General features: G+C 39.7%; 1 protein-coding gene across 11 annotated transcripts in view; it reads right to left on the reverse strand.

Annotated features, from left to right (window-relative positions):
• Nucleotides 1–21,790, reverse strand: part of AGAP1 (ArfGAP with GTPase domain, ankyrin repeat and PH domain 1) — a 395,948-nt gene that overhangs the window by 195,450 nt on the left and 178,708 nt on the right. For 10 of the 11 annotated variants that reach the window (XM_069782145.1, XM_069782144.1, XM_069782147.1 and 7 more), the window contains 2 exons: nucleotides 12,234–12,361; nucleotides 833–988 (listed from right to left, as the gene is read on the reverse strand). In XM_069782145.1, the coding sequence (XP_069638246.1) occupies nucleotides 833–988; nucleotides 12,234–12,361 (284 nt within the window). The remainder of the gene's footprint in view (nucleotides 1–832; nucleotides 989–12,233; nucleotides 12,362–21,790) is intronic. The other variant, XM_069782140.1, reaches the window with a different exon arrangement.

Here is a 21,790-nt window from a genome sequence, read left to right on the forward strand (position 1 = left end):
TGTAGCTACCATCACCAAGGGACTTACATGTGAGCCCACAGAGATTCTGGTTTTGCTATAAAGCGTGTTAAGTGTCAAAAAACTGCTTACAAAACCACAATTACCGAGGCAATACAATCCCTAAGCTTTCAGTAAGACTACTAAACTAAGGAAATCATCACTCAAGGCTTCATTATCATCTCCCAAACTACTTCTCCATAACAAAGACCTATCATATTGGACCAGTCAAGCCTTCTATTTAGTACATTTTTTTTGCCTCTCAATGAAGCAAACCCCAGATGGTTTGGGAAGAAAAAAAGTCATTTTAATCTCCATCATCTCTTAGCCCTGGAAAAGTGAGTTGAGACTGTATAGTAATAAAAGCAGCATGGGGTAGTTATTTTGCAGTACCGCATGGTATTCCCATGGTAAACCTAAGACCTCTCCACAAACACAGGAGACCTCACAAGGGAGCCCTGCATCAGCAGCATTATTCAGTGTAAGGGCAGGATTGGGGAGAAGAGGCCCAGCTTTCTCTTTGATTACTGCCAAACCAGGGAATCTAGACAGGTCTGAGAATTAAAGTTGGAAAAAGGCTCCAGAATTCAACTGTGGATTCACTTGCTTCACTGCAATTCCCAACAGGAGAACTTCACTGTATTTAGTTTCTGTTAAGTCCTCCAACAGAACCACCCCATGGTAATTCTAGGGTGTTTTTGATTTTGAGCCTACAGATCCATCTCAACACTCCTGTCTGGATTAGACCAGCTCAACTCAACAGGGTTGAAATTCAGGCCATCATCACAGAGCACTATGTAAAATACAGCAATAGTCTCTTCCTTGGCTCACTCACCGTGAAGAGGTTGGATCGGCGCTTGGACTGTTTACGGACAGGAGTTGGTGTGTTGGCAGTGGGAGGGACATCAATCCGTAGCTCCTTCTGGCTGGTGCTTGGAGTTGATGGGACAGAGGAGGAATAATCACTTAAACTCCCTCCTCCATTACTGGTCTGCAAGGATTAAAGTTAGTTTTAAACAGTGATACACTGCTTTCAAGAAATTACAATCCACAGCTGTATCTTATTCAGTCCTGATATGCAAGAACAGCAGCCTAGGCTCAGGAACACAGCGGGACTGCCCTACTGCCACTTTTCCACACATTTCTATTCCAAGCCCTTAAATATTTTCCCTGCCATTATTTTTTGAAAACTTAGATAGTTCTGTTGATATGGCAGGCACATTTTCATTCTATACAATATAACCTTAACTGGATATAAACAGTTTAATTTGTTTTACTAGTGTATGAGTAAGCAAAACATTGGGCAAAGTCTGTAAATTCCGTTTTTCTACTTCAAAATTGCTAAACCAAATTCTGCCTCAAACCTAAATAAAAATACCTAGTGCCATAGAACTCCATAGCTGGACTTAATCCTAGTCTGGAGACATCAGTTCACTGAGAGCTAATCAAAAAAATGAAAATAATGCAGCGTTGTAAAATGGCTACTATGGTGATAGATAGATAGTTCCCAACACATTTGCTGAAGCCATTGGTACAGAGATACAAAACTTTAAAGGAAGACATTCCAATTTATTCAAAGTAGCCAAAAATGTGAAGTTACATCATAGTCTTGAAAGAAATAAAGCTGTCACTTAGCCTATAAAGCAACTAATGAATTGAGGTAACAAGTTACTAATAGCGGGAAGGTGAGGAAACCAGGCAGAATGGAAAGGACCAAAAGGTGATTAAGAACAAAGTCTTGATTTTTTTTTTCTTTTTTCTTTTTTTAAATTATTACACATAACATAAATGAGTACTAAAAACATCATTAAAAAGTATGTGGAAGTAGTCTGGAAAGACAAAAGGACAGATTTTTTTTTCCCATCAGATACAAGTATAGCCTTTGAGAATATACTGTATATGCTGATGGACAACTGGAGCAGAGCCAATGTGGAAAATTCTGCATGCTGTTGATGAAAAGCTCACCGGAACAGCAGCAGTGGTTGAAGGGTCTGGACAACAACTCACTTGTAACTTATGAGGGGGGAAATAAAGGTCTGTGATGCACACAAAAGGGCAAAAGAACATCTTCAAAGCAGCCGAGTTTCCTAAAAGAAGCGAGGAAAGAAAGTAAGAGGGTATTTCCAGGATGCCTGAGAAGGATTCTCCCATGACACTTAACCCGTTATGTGGTCTCATCTTAATTGCTATAGGTAGGAATTCACCAGGTAAAGTTGCTCAAAAGGAAAAGCAGGCACTCCAATGTCAACTCTTCAGTGTTGCTCCTACACTAGTGACTGTTCTTACACGTGCACGAAGCTGCCATACAGGCAAGGCACTCCTCTGGGGAGGCACCAGCAGCCTGACGGGACTTCTCACATACTCCTCGGAGGTCAGTGTACGGACCAGGGTCTCAAGTTGCAAGCAGTCATCATGAAACTTCTGAAGGAGAACCAAGCAGGAGGCAACCCTTTATATCATCCAGCTGAAGTGAAGTCTCTTTTGATGATTTCAAGTCCTCTTCTGATTCTTCCAGCTTTTCCAAATTGCCCTTTTTTTTTTTTTTTTTTTAATTTCAAGAAGCAAAGGGTAAAAAGGAAGAGGCATGAAAAAAGCAGCTCATATTTGGGCTGAAAGGCCAATCAATGCAGACAGAAATGCAGGAACACAACTTCTGAAAGTCACTGTTTCTCTGTAAATAACAACATGTTCCTCAGCTCATTTCTGTGTGACAAAATAGGACTGATAATACAGCAAATGAGCTTTTTCATGGAGAAAGTTTTCCTCTTCCCCTCTTTAAAAAAAAAAAGAATTAAAAAGATAGATAAATAGATATAAAAGGACATTAAATTTCATCTTCCCTTCATTCTGACTGAACTGGCGAAGCACATGGCTGTCAGGAAGCCAGAGGTAAGGGTACTGAAAGTAACAGAGGATCTTGAGAAGAGTTCTTCTACAACATTTTCAAGTGCCAAGAAGAAGTAGCAAGTAGAATTTGGAGACAGCCCAAGTATATAAAACAAAGGAGATGAAAGAACGAGAGCCGAAATTATCATTTTTAGTGTCCTAACAGAGAATGGTAACACCAGAGAGATGAGCAGGACAACCGGGGAAGAAGGGACCTCAATTTACCCCGCATTCGCTTTCTCTATGGCATCTTGCCAAGACACCAAGTAACACACCAAACATACAGGAGAGTAAATGTCCTGCATGAAGACACACTGAGCCTGTGGAGGTCAGAGATTACCTCTCCAAAGAAACACAGGAAAGACTCTTGCATGAAAAACAGTCATGAAAAACCATGTACCTAGGACACTCAAAGTGATTGCCAAAAGTTTGCCAAAGTTCAAACAGCCAAAGACTTTTAAAATGAGTACTCAAACCACTGGACATGCCACAGATGAGGAGGGTGGTATGGAAGCCTTCAAACCTGGCTGACAAAAGAAGGTATAGGAGGAGAACAACTGAACACTCACCAACTGTATAACAGCATTAGGGAAGGAGACCAAAGATGCTGGTGTCAAGGAATGGCTTTCAGACTAGAGTGGTGAGGGCCTACTGTCCACTCTGCCATGACTGAACCAAACTGGGGCAGGGAAAATGAGGGAGAAGGAAATCTTCCCCGTTAATGGGAAAAGGCACTGAACGCATTTAAGATTAAAACTATGCAGCTGCAAGGCTCACCCGAGGAGAAAAAAAGATGACAGTAAGTGATGAAGATGACGGGGAAAAGAAAGATCACAACAGGGTTATGCCTCAAAACACTTAGAAGAAGCCTCTTCTATGGAAAGGAGAGGAAAAAGGCAAGAAGGAACGATTCAAATGTTGTACCCTGATGACAGGATTTGAACCACAAGCTGTTGAAAATAAAAGGATGCAGCTATGTTGTTTCATAATATCAATCAACTTGATAACTATGCACTGCCACCTGTTTTCTTCTTTAAACTAAAATTAACAGATTTCTACCCTAAATGCCTATTTCCCAGACCAGGTACATAAAGGAGTCCCTAAAATGTTACCTTTTTAATCTTTCGTCATCTTATAGCATCATTTTATACTTTTTGCAGTGAGGCACTGTCTCCTGGATTTTTAAGTGATTTATTTTCCAGGAGTGCGTAACTCTTAAAGGAAACCACATACACGCTGGGCATTCTAGTCCCCAAAGACAAAACGTTCCTATACAGACAGCTTCTATAAGGCAAGTCCTGCAGGCAACATTTCTCTTCACACATACTAACCCCACTGGATTTCCAACTTTGTAAATAAAATTCTGAGGTGGTTCAAAATAAGCCACGTCAAATCCGCTGGCTGGAAAAAAATAATTACCTATTTCAATAAAAGACTTAAAAGTGGAAAACTTCAAGGTTTCCACAGCATAAAAGCATGGCTACCAATACCGAACAAGCTCCAACTCCTACTGAGCGTGCCAATAATTAGCAAATATATAAAACTATACGGCTGCTCTGAAACACCTCAATAGAGAGAATGGGTTTGACAAGGAGATGCTCAGCCGTGACTTCCAAGTTACAGCCTGTACAGGCAGGAGCAATGAAAAATGCAACCAGACAAGCACTTGTAATCCATGTTCTTGGTAACATCTGAACTTAATGCACTCCTGAAGGAAACAAAAGGTGGTGAGTGGTCTCTGTTGGGTTGTTTGCCTGCACCAAATAGAAGTCTAGGGACTTTGCCATTTTAAGATTGTAGAGAGCAGCTTCCTGCCACCGGTATGCAAGCATTTAATAACAAGTTCACTGGAGTGAGGTACAGAATTTAGGACACATGGCAATAACTATAATTCGCAGAACTTAAAGTTTGTCCCAAGCCATATAAATCAAGTCAGTGAATCTGAAGAACAATCTTCCTTACAGCACATGTAACCAAACACATATCAAATATAAACGCATTTGCTAACTGTAGACAAACTGGTCAAATTTGTGGCAGTCAAACCCAATCAAATAAGCACTCTAATACCCATTGGGACATCACACAGCTTAACATTACCTTTACAATCAAGTTTTTCCACTAAGCTGCTCTCAAGACTTGGACATACCTGAGACATCAGCATAAAGGGCCATTTCTGAGTCACTGCTCTAACCAGAGTCATGGCAATAGGGACAGAGGTCAATCAAATGACTGTAGATGGGGAAACTATTAGCCCCAGCAGAACCATTTTCACAGATACATCCCTGTTTGGCTTTCTCAGGTGACAGACTGTCCCGTCCTCATTAAGGCAGTTGTGCCCAAGCAAATGTGCTTGGCTTCTGGACATACACAGTACAACCTTGTCTTTCCTTCCTGCTAGGAAGATACACAGCGTGATGGCAGTCAATGAACTTCAGCACACCATTAGAGAAAACCCTGAAAGTCTTTCATTTCGGGGATATGTTACCTCTAGAACACACCCTGTGTGAATGGCCAATACTCCATTTACAGAAAAGTGCACCTTTAGTATCTATACTGGCTTCTAGCTTTGTTGCCACAGACTGATGCTGTAAAAAAAGTCACGGTCATGGCAGCAAGCACAAATTTAGCAAAATATTGTCACTACACTGTTAGAAGACAAGAACAACTCAGACGAAGTTATCAACCTGGCATAACTTGACCAAATAGGTCCATTCAATGCAGTTACCTCAAAGGCAGACACTGTGAATGAAAGCATTAAAGCCCGTAACGAGATTCCTGCCAGTATCTCATTAAAAAAACCAAAAAACTTTGTATACAATGTCCACAGTTCTGTGCAGAAAAAGGATTGAATCAAGTCAGATCCCACACTTTCACATATTTCAGATTTCCTTAGTAAACAAACCAGACAGTAATTTATGTGGCATGACAGGAGCTCAGCAGTGACCTGCATTAAGAAATGGTTAGACTTACCCTCGTATTTGCAAGGGGCATGTTCCTGATTGGCCACTTATACAAAGGTGGCAAAATATTCACCTTATATCTTACATAAATTATCTGGTATCACCAAATGATTCATAGAGCTTACATAGTACAAATGTCAGGCCAAACCACTAAATGAAAGCATAGGAAGAATAAAGCTGAACTTTTTCTTCTTGACAAGTAATCCAATACAAACAGAATCAATGTTTTTTTTCTGCTCTCTAGATATACCAGGACACCCTCCAGAAAAATCATCTCTAACCACCGCTTGAGGAGAAAACAAAGGCAGTGGGTGCTACTTCTGAAACAGGCAAGAGATTGCCAGAGCTTCAGTGAGCCTGGGAACAGTTGGAATAAAGCAAGCCTTGATCAAAAGCGTAGATTACATACCCTATGACAGAATGCATTTGGTGTCTGCACCTTCTGTTCCCAGGGAAAGCAGGGAAAAGCGTATTTCTGTAGAAACACAGAAGCCTCATGGAAAATTCTTTAGTCAGGACACATTTTTCTTTGCCACTGGTGTACAATTTTTCTCTTGAGAGTTACATTATCTCAGTCTTTCATCTGAAAACATTATAGGTGGGCATCCAATTTATTCAAGGGATTTTGGTGATATACAGCCACACATCTGAAGACAGATCAAGGAGGGAAGTGTTTAGTCGTTGCCTCAGCAAAGGCCAGAAAGCTTTGAGCATGCTGCTGTAGAATACAAATTTGACAGCAGATTTCAAACCTAGGTCCAGATAAATGATTCCAGAGATTTCAGCAAGTCTAGCCCTCCACAGCAAGACCAAACTGTCTTGTAATAATTGTATTATTTTCCCCTATTTAGCAGTTTAACCTCATCCTTTGGGATGTATTAGAACTTGGCCATCTCAGGAGCTTTTGCCTTTTCTCATTGTAACAGCAAGGTAGAGGAAAGAGCAGATCTGTCCTAACAGACAGGTCAAAGAGCACCAAGAGAATCTGAAGACAACTTCTAAAGACAAACTAAGCTGGCACATTCAAAAAAAGTAATCTCAAGGAAATCACTAATAATATTTAATTAACTAAATGTGACAATAGGCATCAATAATACAGTGGCAGCAAACTGCATTATGAACTGGAAAATCTAAGAGAAGATCAAGTCTGAATCTGAAGAAACGTTAGAAAGGAAAAGGTAACAACAGGCATAAAAAAAACTAACACAGGAACAGAACCACGGTCCTGAGAAGATAAAGAAAGCAGGAACAAGTACACTGACAGATGCACTGAGTTTTGACATTTGAGTCCTGGAGAATGCACTTCCATACACATGCGTACTGTGTGTGAAACAATGTGCATGCATGAACAAAGGGGAACACATACGTATATATATAAAATGCTTATTTGAAATAAGTATTAGAGATTACTTAGAAATAACCTTGTAAATACAAAAGGATTATAATGTATGTTGCAATGGTATTAAATATTGTTTTAATTTCTCTTTTAGTTTTCATTTTGCAATTACATGAAAAAGCAGAAGGAAAAGCTAGTTAGGCAACGTAGTCTCTTCTTTATTCAAGTGCCCAAAGTATTACAACAGATTATTTCATCCCAAATGACCCCCACTATAAAGAAGATAATTGTACCCTACTATTTAGTGCTTATCCTTAATCAGGTCTCATATACAGTAAAATAATGGATGATTAAGCTGACTGCACTTTGCTTTTAATAGTTTAATTTACATATTTAGACAATCACATTGTAGTAAAAACTTTACAGAGGCATAGTGCAAGCATAAATAATGCATCTTTACAGATTTGCAGCAGGTAGTAGGGAGCAAGCTTGTGTGCTAGCCATACCTGAGCTGCAGTTTAGTAAAATGTATGTTAAGCTCCATACCCTTCTCAGGTATAATGCAAATCTCCCAGGAGAGTGACACTGCTGACGAGTAAACACATTTCCTTGCACTGCAGTCCACACGTATAATGATTTTGCAGGTGACTTTACATGGTAGCACTCACTACTCACTCAGGTAGTATTTTTAAACTCAGCATGGAAGGTGTGGTGTCTAAGGTCGCTCTCTGTCACAGCAGAATACATGTTGTACAGGCAGACATGGAAACATGGTGCCATTTCAATCTCCTCTCATAACAGAGTAGAACATAAACAGCTGAATTCCAGGAAAGACAGCAAGTGTGAAAATACACGCAGACTACAGATTTCAAGGAAGTATAGTCACCAGTAAATAATCTTTTCATTTTTAACTTCAAAACTGTAGTCCACCAGTAAGCTCATGCTGCTGGGGACTCTGAGCTGGAATCTCCACATCATCAATTTGTCTGAAAAGGGACCCGACATCCTTGACACAAACCGCAATTACAGGTGTTGTTGCCATGGCATTTTTAGATGTTTTTACAATAGTGTAAATGTAAAAATAGGCACAGCTGCAGGTAACTACTTAACAGGTTATCCAGTACAGGGCTACTTCACACGGATTTCTAGGGCATCTTGAGCCCAGGTAGAACACACTGAGCACCAAAGGTGATGCCCACCTGAGCAGCCTCATGGTTTTTGGAACAAGATGATCTCCACTTTCAGGGTCTGGGCAGAGAAAAGAGCCCTTTGGAACTTTTGGATATTGGCACTATTCTTCTAAGCTAATATCTTAAAAATGCCTTCCTGATGTCAGATGTAAAGGACAAGCAACTCCTTCAGTACAAGAATGACTTAAGGGAAAAGGAATGCCTATGTGGTTTTGTGATATAAGGGGAACTATTGTTGCTATTTTGAAATAAGATTTAACATGGTTTACAAGCATATCATGCCTAGAAAGATTGACAAGTGGTGGAGAGGTGGGGAGGAATGAAGGTGGTATGGAGATGGGAGGACACTAGATACAGAAGTGACTGGTCTCTACTCCCCCGGTGTGCATTTCTTGTTGATGGCCAAAGTAAAAAGACCTATCCTGAGATGCCCTAAGGCCTTCAATACACTAAACGACACTTCTTCCTCTCAAAACAACTCAGTCTACCTTTTGAAGTGTTCAGAAAAAACAGAAGGTGAGCTGTTGACCAAATTACTTCTCAACACATCAGACAGATTAATTGTTTGCTAGCAGAATATAAGCAATATTGCACCATCCTTCTTGTTGACAGAGTATACAGTAGTTCCGCCCATCACGAATCAGGAACTATATCCTTGGATTTGAGAACAAAATTCTTTGCATGCCTTCTGTGCTGCCCTGAAAGCCAACATATGTATGTGTGAAGTACTTGCACCAAGGGTTATTGACTGTCTATCAAAGGTTTCCAAGTAAAACTCTCACCTTGACTGACATATATGCATTATAAACAAAAAGTCAGAGAAGGAAAACAGAAGCAGCACCTACTACAAACACAAGCGGATTTTGTCACTGGAATAGGAAGCATCTCATTCTGTGAAACAGGTCTCTGGAAAGTAGTAGCTAAGTAGTTAGCGTAGACATATCTGAGAGCATTTTCTGGAAGGGGATGTTTCTTAGGTGTTCACCACCTAGGGCTACTGGACATGAATACAGATATGCATCCAAACACACAAACAAGTCTTTCACTGTTTGAAAACTGAAACTACTGGGTGGAGAAGCCCTTGTTGGTATTAAGCCTTAAAATTTCCCCCAAGGTATGCCAAGGACTAGACTGGGTAAGGTGACACTTTTTTTTTTTTCTTTTCTCTAAAGCCTAAGCTTCTGGCTGCAGAGTCATCTGGAGAGTTTGCAGGAGTTAGATCACCAGAGTGATCCAACCAGAGAAGGAACGATATCTCACCTTATCTGAAGCAATCTGTGTAACCACTACTTCTGAAGGCCTTCAGTCCTGTGGAGAATGCAAGTGGTAGGGCACTATAATGATAACATTTTTGATTCATGGAGGAAATCTTCAGTGAAACATCATTACGTCAAAAGAAATGTTCTAAAGGGCAGGACACCAGCCAGTCTTCCAGCCAAGATCAGAGATGATAAATCTTCCCCCAGATCATCTTAGACTTGGAATTGCAGTTGCAAAGTTCTTTTAAGTCCAGGATAAGGATTCAGCTTCCTTTACTTAAACAAGGTCGTACTGCCTTTAAGTGTAGCACGAAGGCGATAAGACATGAAACAGATTTATGGCCTACACTTTTAGGCATGACATCAGTTTCAGAAGAAAAACATCTTTGACTGGTGTTGCAATTGTCCCATTGGATAATTATGCCAGCTGGTAAAGGCAATAAAGAACATTATTTCATTTTTACTGAAACAGATTGTAGGGATCCTTATCACAAAAGCTACCTTGTCTTGATTTTCCCAAACAGTCCTTATCACTAGCAAGAAGTTTGCTGCATAGGTGAAGTACTTGTCTAGAATTTGGTATTGCTATTGGCTTCCAAAATAGACTTGGGTAGGAAACTGGTGAGAACCTAGATATTTGATGTTCTTCATTGAACAAGCTTCATTAACAAGAAGGATGACCAAAACTGCTTTAAGACAATGCGGAACATGGAGATCCAGCTGGCTAAGACTGAGTTGTACAAAGCATCATCTATCCTCCCTAGAAAGTCTTGAAAAACTACACAGTCATCAGGAGACCGAGAAAGCTAGGTCGTTCTTGGATCCAAGAGTAAGGTCAGTACTGGAAATGGTGCCATTTGTTCTCCGTATTTCTGCAACAGCGCGTTTCCTCTTTTACCACTGAATAGGACAGGTCTCAGCCCCTACAGGCAGCATAATTCGTCTCGGTCTAAAAGTATGAACATATACAACTGACTGGAAGAAACTGTTTGGAAGAAAAGCATTTCACATAGAGAGTTAGTTCCAAGTGCTTGTGGCAACAAACTGGTCAGAGGGTGACTGAAAAAACTTGGTCAATGTCACATACGACAAGAAAGGGGAGCACCTCTTCCATATGAGGAACTTGTACTTCACCAAAAGGTGCCAGGGTTCTTCAGAAGAGTCATGCACCTTAGCACCTGCTTTAGAAAGGGGGGTCTGAACTTCGGCATTTTCTTTTGCGTAATCCGCAGAAGTGAGTCACAATCTGAGGTCGGTATCTGGACTCAGCTCAAGGCAGAACATCTCACAGCAAAGAACTCTAAGACCAAACTGGCATCTGCATCTTTAGAGTTAACCCAGTGGTGGAAGTTTCCACTAGGGCACAGAAGGAGACCAGTCACTATGACCACAGAAGAAGCAGAGCCTTCATCCTGTGGTATACATCTAAACAGAGTGTTTTCAGAAGACAGTAACATGTCAAATTAAAGGGGGGGGATGGGGACAACAAAACCTTTTCCTCAAAGATAGAACACTTCTTCACTATACTGCTTTTCGCCAAAAAGCAGACACTCTCAGTGTGGGACAAAGGTCCACAGATAAAACAAAACCTCACACGGGTGGCTCAAGACTGCAACATAATCTTAGGAGACGTTATTGGCATATTATTGAGTTTAGACTGAAGAACAGGCCAGGAGAGCTGGTGGTTATCAGACATTTCAAACTGCTATAGTGGCAATCAGGAAACCAGGCCACAGCTCTGGCCACAGACTGTAAGGGTCAAAATGATGGCCCTATACATCCATCTGCCAAGAGTGAGAGAGCACAGTGGGAATGCAATCTGCCTGGCTGCAAAGGTCTTGGATCTGAATGGTAGAGCTTATATACATCCTAACTGTGAATGTACACAGAGATTATCACTTAACAGTAGAAAACAAAGATACTGAGGAAGGGTATGACAAGGGAAATACAGGAGAGCATATTAATGCATGTGGGTAAAAACTGTGCAAGTTAGAAAATTTTGGTATTAACTATGTGTTTCCAAAAATACCATCAAGGCCACCAGACTTTGCTGCCACACATTAAGGTAGCATTTTGTTTTTACACATAGTATCTACAGGTCAATAGCAACATGTATCACTGTGTCATTAAAGGGGAATCATTACAATTGAGCACAACTGAGACAGGCAATTACAACTGCACACAGTGCCCACAAATGTAAAATTCTAGCACACTAACCACTGAGAGACACCAGCTATTATTGCTCTGAATGAGAACAATAACCAAAAACATAGTGAGGTAATTTTAAAACACAGTACAGCAAATCCCACTATCGTAACAATTGGTCTACTCAGAACAGCAGGATGCTCGGCATAAATCAGTATGATCAAAGATGGCTTTAAAGCCAAACTATTTTACTGCAGCAGTTTCTTGAAACAAAGTCAAGCCAATTAAAAAACAAAACAAAACAAAAAAACCCCATTGCTTTAAACTACAGATCACTGATATGTTTCAAAAAAATGCCAACTACCTATCAAGCAGCAAAAAGAGCACTGACATTAAATATATTAGAAGAAAAGCAACCTATCGGTTCCTTTTTCAAGCAAGCACTCATTATAGTCTGTACCTGGCTGATATGTACAGCAGAAACCTGGGCAGAACACACGGATGAGTGGCTTGGAGAGTTTGGGAGAGATTTGCAGGGTCCAATTGAGAGCTGCTGTTTCTTCCTTGTTGCAACGATCTTCTGAGCAACTAAAGAAAAACAAAACATACAGGCAGGTAAGCTATAGTACATGCTGGAAAATACGGTATGTCAAAAATACACGGAACACACAATACACAAAACAGAGTTTTCCATTGCCAAAGCCTGCTCCAAAAATTGACTGTAATAATCCATTTAAGATGACAGATGCTGGTTTTCCCCACTACGCTCCATATGAGACTCCAGCTCTGTTCTCTACAGGGATAAAATTGCCCCAGAACTCTCACTCTACCAGGTGAACACCACAGAACCAGTAACATCCAAGCACAAGAGGAAAAGGCAGGTGTACAAGTTACAAAAAGCAATACCAGCAATGCTACAACAAGTCCACTATATGCTTATAATAGCACACTAACAAAGCTTATGGCAGTACACATTTTCCATTCTTCTTTGGGATGTTCTCCTTGCAGATAGAAGATAAGTATGAGCAACGCTTGACTAACAATCCAGTTCAAGTGCATCTCAGTGCTATGTACAAGGCAGCGTGTACTCTCTGCTGCTGAGGAATGGGGGGGACTTTTCTTAATTACCAGCCATTGCATCAGGACAATCAGTTTTGGAAACCACATGTTTGAAGCGTTTGAAACAAACAATAATCAGAATAATAAAACTGCTAAGGGTCCCTGACATAGAATACCTGGATTAGTGGTGCCACACACCACATTCCGTTCAAATTCATTATGGAAAGAAGCTGTATCATGATTTCTAGTTTTAGCTTTTATTACCTAGCAGCACTAGCACAGTTGGAAAAATGCCAAATTTATTTTGCAATTTATTAAGAAGTTTTCTTCAACATGTAAAGTAAAGCAGCATTTATCAAACAAATACAGGGATCAGAGTCATTAACATCTCTATATACAACTTAGCAGACTCATAATAAAAAATGGGAACAGAGTTGATCTGAAATGCAGCAACTTCCACACCTCTCCCATAATTTTTCAATTTCAAAAGGTCAAACTATTTCAGAAATTTGTTCTGTGATACACTGGAATTTCAGTTCATTCTACTATTCAGCTAAGGCCTTTGGAAAGAGCTCTTTTTAGGTCATAAATACTTAAAACCAAAATCCTGTACACTACATTTGTTGCCTACCTTTTGGGTCGCAAATTAAAAAGTAATCAAAATTTCAGTCTTCAGAAACAGAGACTAGTGTAGTGGCTAATCAAAAATACTACTAAATAAATCTAGCTTCCTTGCATGCAGTAATCTTCATGAAGCAAAGCACTTCATGAAACTTGTGAAAAGGAGTCTGTAGTCACTTGCATGGCCTCCACCAAAACCAGTCAGTGAAGCAGACCAGCAACAATTACTGGCATCTACTGAAAAAGTCACACAGAAACTTGCTGTAATTAAACTAACAGCATTCAACCTGTCTCGTTCAGAAAATATAAAAAGATAATTATCTAAATTCCAAGATTATTTTTCCTCAATATGTTACAACACAGGCAGAGATATTATTTAGCAGTGTAAGCATACAATTTCTTCTCAAATGAATGCAATTTTAATAACAAACTGGTCTGTGGCGTATGTTTTTCATGTAAATGAATGATGGCATAACCATGATTTAGTGAGAATACATTGTATAAAAAATGGCTTATATATATGAAGCAGCAGCTTCATTAGTTACATCCCACCTCCAATAGGCCTCTTATCATCCTGAAAGGATGATATCAATTAATTTATCTTCCCCTGGCATATTGATCATAACCTTCATCAGCTAATCATGTTTAAATTACAGAGGAATATCGTAGCACTCTGTCATTTCAGACCCATTGGTTTATTGATCTGGAGCCTAGAAAGCCATATATTAAAATATTTTAAAACACATTAGTGAATGCAGAGAGCAAACCGAAGGTCAGATTTTAATATACGCACATGGATTTGTCTTCATCATATGTGGTGAGACCTAAATTAAGACCAAAATGGAATTAAAACCACACATGAATGAAAACTACCTTCTCAGCAAAAGCTTCCACTCTCACATGGGAGAGGTAATTAGTCAAGAAAAATATTTACCTCTTTTCTTCAATCTGAATATAGGCGTGTCTATAGCAACACACTAACATACATAATGTAGTCTTGCCAAATTATCACTCTAGGAAGGCACAAGGAAAAAAAACCCACGACAGTCTGAACTCACCTACTCAAACGCACAACCTGAACACCAGCAAAGTACTACAAAAGCAGACACTAAAAAAACAAATAAATTTTTAAAAGCAAAAAAAGCACAAATTGTTACTCTAGAAATGTGAAGAGTAAACCACAAAGCAGCTGGAAACTAAACCTTACTCAGAGCAACACAGAGTAATTTATCCTGTGCTCTGTAAAAATGGTAAAATTGCAGCAGATCTAATGTTACCTACTTAAAATTGTGCTACAAATTCTAGAATAGACCATTCTCAGCCTCAAATTTCTTAGCTCTTCTCTCCATTAGAAAAATGATGTGCCCCCTAATGGAAATCCCCTTCTGAGCTGCCAAACCTTCCCAATTCCTCCTCCATTTCGGCAACAAGTCTAATATCCCCTGCCAGAGCACGATTCCTCCTGCCTCTCCCCTCTCTTCATTAGGCAACCTGCTCTCCTTTGAGACACCAAACAGTTTTTGCTTCTTTCATTGCAGTCATGTAGCCGTCACTCCATAATTAGATTGCATTCAATATTCAAGTGCTCAGGGCTACTTGCCCTTGGATATGATGGTGATACGAGCTTCAGAAGTACCTAAAGGAGTACCCTGACCCTTCAAAGTTTGCAACATATGAAAGACGTGACTGATCATCTGTGGGGCAATCGCTGGACTGTCAAAAGACCTACTGTGCTCTTTCTAAAGCTACCTTGAGAGAAGAGATGAAACCTAAATCTTGCCCATCAGAAGTCAATAAAAGGGGTTCAGCACATATCTCCTCAGCAGTGCTGCTGCAAATTCCCATTTTCTATATCTTCTATTCCAGAGAAGAAAGCCCTGAAATACACAAAACTTAAAATGGCTGGCACTGAAAACCCCACAGATCTGCTAACTCCTGCTGCTGACATCTTCAGACACAGTACTTAGGGAGGAAAAAAACCCACAGTTAAATGGTTGTGTAGCAAGAGAGAAATACACCATAATTATAACTAACACCAGATCCAGAGAACAGCCATGCTATATTGCGTGTTCAGCCCAAACCCCATTTCTGTTACTACATCTTTGTTAGGACTCAAAGTGATCACTCATTAGCTGCTTAGCGGTGGTAGAAAAAAAAATCCTTAAACCAACATATTTTGTTTCCACAACTACAACTATATACAAGTTCACACTGGATTTATGAGCAACTTTGTCAGAGTATATCAAAATATATCCAAAAGCACAAATGGGGTTTTTGTTTTGGTTTGGGGTTTTTTTTGTTGGTTTTTTTTTTGTTTTTTTCCTCCTGAAAAGGCAGTACCACCACCACAACAGCTTAGGCAGCTGAAGGGCTGGGTGGGACCTCTACTGAAAAACATCACAGCAATGAATATTGCTCTCCAGGAATGCCTGATGTAAGCTGTGGCTGTACATAAACATCTTTTTGCTGCTAATGAAAGCCAACTAGTGTACTTCATTAACCAATTTAAAAGGCTACTCAGAGTCACAATCTTCAGATTAATACTGAAGAGCCTGTAACTGAAATGTCAGTCCAGAGGATGCTATACAATTAAAACAAACACTGTTCTATAAAGCGAGTAGGGAATGCAAGAAAGCAGAAATATTTTTGCCCCAGAGCTTTCAGGTTCCCTCTCATCCCAAAGATGATTCAGTGCTTCTGAATTTAATGTAAATATACTTGCTAAGATATGTTTCTAAAACAGATGAGTACTGACTTAATCTATGTGGCAGATATAAAAAATGATCAAAATAGCGACGAGCATTTCAACTATTTTTAAAAATCAGTTGCATTCTCTTTACTTTTATATACTCAATTAAGCCATCAATTTCACAGAGCTTTTTATTGTAAGCCATCTATCTGTAGTATGAAAAGCTAAATAAAATTTATTTGCAAAGTCAAGAACTCTTCTGCAAATAAACAGGGATATGCCCAGGATATTTAAAGTTGTAAACCAGGAAAATTGGTATGTAGCAAATATTTGGTCTTTGGGGAAAACTGATGCTTATTTCTTATACATTTAAACTTAATTTCACAAGCCAGAATGACTAGAAGCTGCATTTTGCTTTAAGGCCTTGTTAATTAAAAGCATGTGAAATTCCTAGTCTGCAAGATGAATAAAATGTCCAAGTTTGGAGAGAAAGCTCTTGACCTGAATGCCTCTTCTGCCATGCCTGACCTAGCTCACCAAAACAAAATTAACCTTCCCACCCCCTGCCACTTTCATCTTAAACGCTACTTTTTGTTAGTCAAACCGCTCATTCGTAAGCAGCCCCTACTAACTTCTCACCGGATCGTTTATTGGAAGGACTGTACCACTAAGCAGGAAAGCTCGGTGGTCTAGCAGTCTCTGAGCTGTAGAGCAAGGTTTCTGCACTCCAGCTCGGCAGATCTGCATTGCAAACCACCACCGTTTCCATTTGCACATAGAAAAAAGTTACCCATGCACTAATTTTCCCCAAACAAAGCCCTCCTATTCTGCTCTCCACGGCGTGGGGCTGACTATCAGAGGACTAAATTCACTCACGGGAGGAACAGCAGGTCATCTCCTCTCCCCGAAACCCAGAGCTGCGCCTCCATAATGAACCGACTCCTCTTTGTGCTCCATTTCGGAGCTAATCACCATTAGAAATACTGTTGCCAGAGTAACTGCTCTGACAGAGTTGTATTTCCTTGGTTCAAAGGGCTGTTCACATGTCAACTTCTTGTGCAGTGTGAGGCTGCTTTGGCGGGGGCAGCTGGGTCTCTAAAATCTCATTAGCACAGCTTCATTCAAGTATAAGGACAAGAAAGGCAGAGACCTGGGGGGAAAATACTCCTTACAAGAAGTTCAAGACACAAGGTAAGACTTTCTCATTGAGTTCCACACCTCTTAAAACTGAAAACACAAAGGTACGTCCGCACATTGCATGATGCGTTTAGGGAAGTCTTGTCCAGCCCGAGACTTGATCTTTCCCTGGTTTTAAGACGGGTCCTAGAAAACGTCCAGAGGTATCAACAATCTGATCACTGCTTTGTTTCCCAAAAGGCAATGAATAGTGTTGCTGCTGTGCCCTTTACGTTGTTTTTTACCAAGGAAGACTTGAAATAATAAAAGGGAAGACTCCAGGCACACAATACCTGTAACATCTGGTAATATTTCTCTTCTCAGTTATCACCGGTACAGGAGTATTGCGTATTTAAGAGATGCAAACAGTCTTCTTGAACTACCACTAATTTAAATCAAAATTGGTTTCTCATAAAAACATGTATAAGACCATTTATCTCCACTGTGTGTCCAAGTATGAGTAAACACTGGGTTCAGTTAAAACTTGCCACTTTGTGCAAAAGATGGGAATGCAAGAATCATGCACTAAATTTTCTTCCACTTATTGACAGACAGAAAATAGCTTTCAGCTAAAGTTGGAATGCTCATGGCTGACTGAAAAACAACAGAAGGGACAAACACTCATGAATACCTATTTTAACTGCTGTGAAAAAAAAAAAGAAACAAAACCCTGAAGGTTTACACAAAGATTACCTTTCATCTTAAAACAACGCTTCCCTCCAAACTCACAGATCATTTTGAATGACAAACAACATCGTATCTTTGCAGAAAGTCTCTGTTCAATTCACATCACTCATTAGCGATCTGTAAAAGGTGAAGAATTAGTTTTAAATGAAACCCTAATGCTCTTGCTAACATGAAGAGCCAGATCTCTGAAAATTAATGCTGGCTTTTTGAAATTCTATGACAAATTTTAATTCTTTTTGCAAACTTGTAGGTTGGAGTAACATTCATGACAGTTACTGATTTGATGCTTTTACAGGCTATCAAGAGATCTCTGCCTACAAAAAGCACAGAATATTACCCTTACCACAACTGGGGCTAAACAAGATGCTTGATAAGAGGATGACTTATAACGAAGGCTAAGCAATATATGCACTGTACTGCATCTTTGAGAAGGGGATGCTCTCACTGTAAAGTCAAAGGCCACAGTGATATTTTTAAGTATGAGAAAATTAACATTTCATCGTGAGGCTTACTTAAGAAATCCGATTCCCTGTTTAAATTATATAAATTGTGAAAACTAACTTTTACAGGAGCACAAGGTCAAAATACTTGCTTAGTGCTTAAAATTGCAAGGAAGGGACGGGCAACTCCATCATCCAGCTGGACCCTGCACTGCTAGTGTGCCTTCTGGAGCCGATGTGCTCATCACTTGCTCTCTCCCCAGCTGGCTACCTGGTTTTGTCAGAAGATGCATCACCCTGAAGTTGCAGTTATTCGGGCACGTCCCAGCGCTCAGTGTCCGCGCATACAGCAGCTAAAGGGCCCCTGCCAGCTGGTCTGAATGACGCGCAGGAGAGAACACACTCTTCTCCATGTTCAACACTTCAAACTTATTGTCACTGCCTCATTCTTGTTGATAAACTAACACTTCCGTGGACTAATCCTTGCTTTTAAGGAGTATTTTACAGTATCAGTAGCGGTCACCATACTTTATTACTGTAATTCCTACAGAACAGAGAAACTGATACAGCAGAAAGTATCCCAGCTAGCATCTCCAGCCAACAATATGAACATCAGGGCACAAATACCATTAGATATACCTTAACTAATTCCTGCATAAGTCCTGGTTCCTAAAAAACCCCAGTAACCTCAACAGAACTTGGTAGCGAGCAGGAGAGGGAAAGTGGAAGAAGCATAACTAGTATGACTGATACATCAACAAAATAATGGTTCATCAGATGAACAAAAATAGTTTGTTCCCACAAGGGCCCACAAGCCCTGCTGATGACCGTTTGTTTCATGTGAAAGGCCCTGCCTAAGGAAAACACACCATGGGAAGTTTAAGATATATAGCGGCTTACATTTTTATGGCAGCTGCCTTTTAGCTTAATATTCCATGTTTACAATAAGTGTTCAATAAAAATAAATTTATTCCACAACTACATATTACAGGCAAAGCAGTAATAACTACAAGAGCAAGCACTAACCACAAATGCTTTTGAATGGGAAACATTAATGTAAGTATCCACTATGAAGGCCATTGTGCCTGTTATTTTAAATTAAATCCATTTTTTAGGCTAAACAACTTCTCTACTTCTCCCTTTAAAAAGGAGAGGTGGCATATCATGTGCCAGCTGTAACACAGAAACAAGTACTGGACTCCTATAGTATTTGGGCTTGGATGGAGCAATTTCTCAAGCTACTTTCTGGGGGGTGGGAAAAGCCACTACCTATTTGCATGCATCCTAAACATGTTGCCAATACAAATTCAACATTTTCAACAACTACAGACTTAAATAAATAAATAAATAAATAAAAAATTTTAAAAAAAAATCACAAATGTGTTAAGGGGAACTTCTTGCTGGATTTGTAGACTGACTCACCGTTCGAGGGCAAGAGAAGATTCAGGTGTCCTCCCACAGCACAGCAGTGTAATCACAGTACTGCTCTGTACTGTGACTAACATACACCTCCCTGTCCTGCTGAAAGGGACATCTCTGCCACGGGACCTCTCCTTTAATGTCAGTATATTAAAAAAAACCCCAAGTCTCATCCTCGGAATTCTTAACCTGTTTCAGTTCTCTCCAACAATGATTAATCTGTTCCATGTAACATTATCAGCAATCAATTTAACATGGTATTCTTGTGTGCAAGCACATCATATATAAAGCTGAGGCAAGTAAATGCACAAAACCAGTCCACAAAGTAGTATATAGTTGTATGAGATGCCGCTTCTAGCAGGAAAATCTGCTTAAGAACTTTTTGACTCCGGTCTTTTCAGTAAGCCAGTTTAAGCCATGATCTAACAATCAGCCAGCATAAGCACAGCTAAAGCACAACATACAGCCAGAAATTTCTTAAACTATTTTTCCCTGTAGAAACAGTGTGCTGTACAGCCATACCCATAAAGATGAGTTATTATTCTGCACTGAACACAAATCCACCAAATGTTCTAACAGACTATGGTGGTACTTGCCAGGATAACCTCTATTTCACTTCACAGCACGACAACAAGGGTGGGAAAACGAAGTGTGCAGGTACTTACCTCTGACCCCACACAGCAAGAAAAGAGTCAAGCTATGTGACAAAAAACAAAACCAACCAATAAAACCTATAGTGCAAGGCACCAAAAGCATTAGGAAGTTTTACAGGACAAAGTGCTTAGTTGACAAATCTTTTCCTCTTAGAACAATTTGATTACATACATACATAATACCTGCATTTCTACTACTTGACTAAAACACACTTTACTTAGAAGCGCTGGGTGGTCATATAAACCAGATAGCTTTCACTCTTGTATTATTTCCCTGTACTTCTCAAGCACCTATGCACAATCTAGAAAGAAAAGTGTCTAAACACAGCCTTCTGGTTACCAAGGAAGCAAGGTATTTCACATGAGACGTGCCTCTTCCCCAGTGAGAACAAGGTAAGCAGGTATATGTTTAAACCACTGCATGTATTTGAAGTGCTATTATTCTATTTCTGCTATGTGAAACCACCTGCTTTTGCAGGTTCGAAAGAGTCAAAAAATTAAAACAGGCATTTCAATAAAGATAATCTACAGGAGACATGATATTAAACAATGCCAATGCCAAAGCAAATGCAACAATTTCAGCTGGCAAGTCAAAAGGTAATGTACTGTCAAAATAGTCGGCTAAGAGCAAAGGCACCTCCACCACGATTTCACACCACGGAAAGACAAGCAGCAAATATTCCTGCCTTCCCTTCCCAAACAGGTACTGCTGCCAATGACAGCGTCATTTCTCCCTGCAGCTTGTACCTATATTCTCAGGACATGGAAGAAACGTCAAAGGCTCTGAGCTTCCAGAGCTTTATTTCTGGAGACTCAGTAATTCACTGTTTCCCTTCACTTCTCTCATTGTCAAATACTGAATTTGAATTTGAATTTTTCACTTCTGAAATCACAGTAACACTGGATACTGCTTTCCAAAACCTTTAAAAAGATGTGTTAACTTGGTAATGCTAAATAAACCCACTTAGTTTTCTAATTTGGAAAGAAGCTATCACTTCTACACTAGGCAGGTAAAATTCTGAAAATAAATTAATCTTTCAGAAGTGTTGATTTGTGTCTGTTGTCACAAGTAAGTTTCTAATAAGCAAAATCCTTCACTAGCTGTGAATGAATACTATACACTGATAGAGAAGACTGCCTTCTCCGATTAACACATTGTTGTCTTCCTCATGGTATCTATTTCAATATAAAGCTATACTGTACACAAAAGTTTATTTAAGATTAATCCAGTGAGAGCTTCAAAGTTGCTCCCAAAAAATGAAGACAAATTTTA

Source organism: Haliaeetus albicilla, chromosome 4 (assembly GCF_947461875.1).
Source record: "Haliaeetus albicilla chromosome 4, bHalAlb1.1, whole genome shotgun sequence".
Taxonomy (NCBI): Eukaryota; Metazoa; Chordata; class Aves; order Accipitriformes; family Accipitridae; genus Haliaeetus; species Haliaeetus albicilla.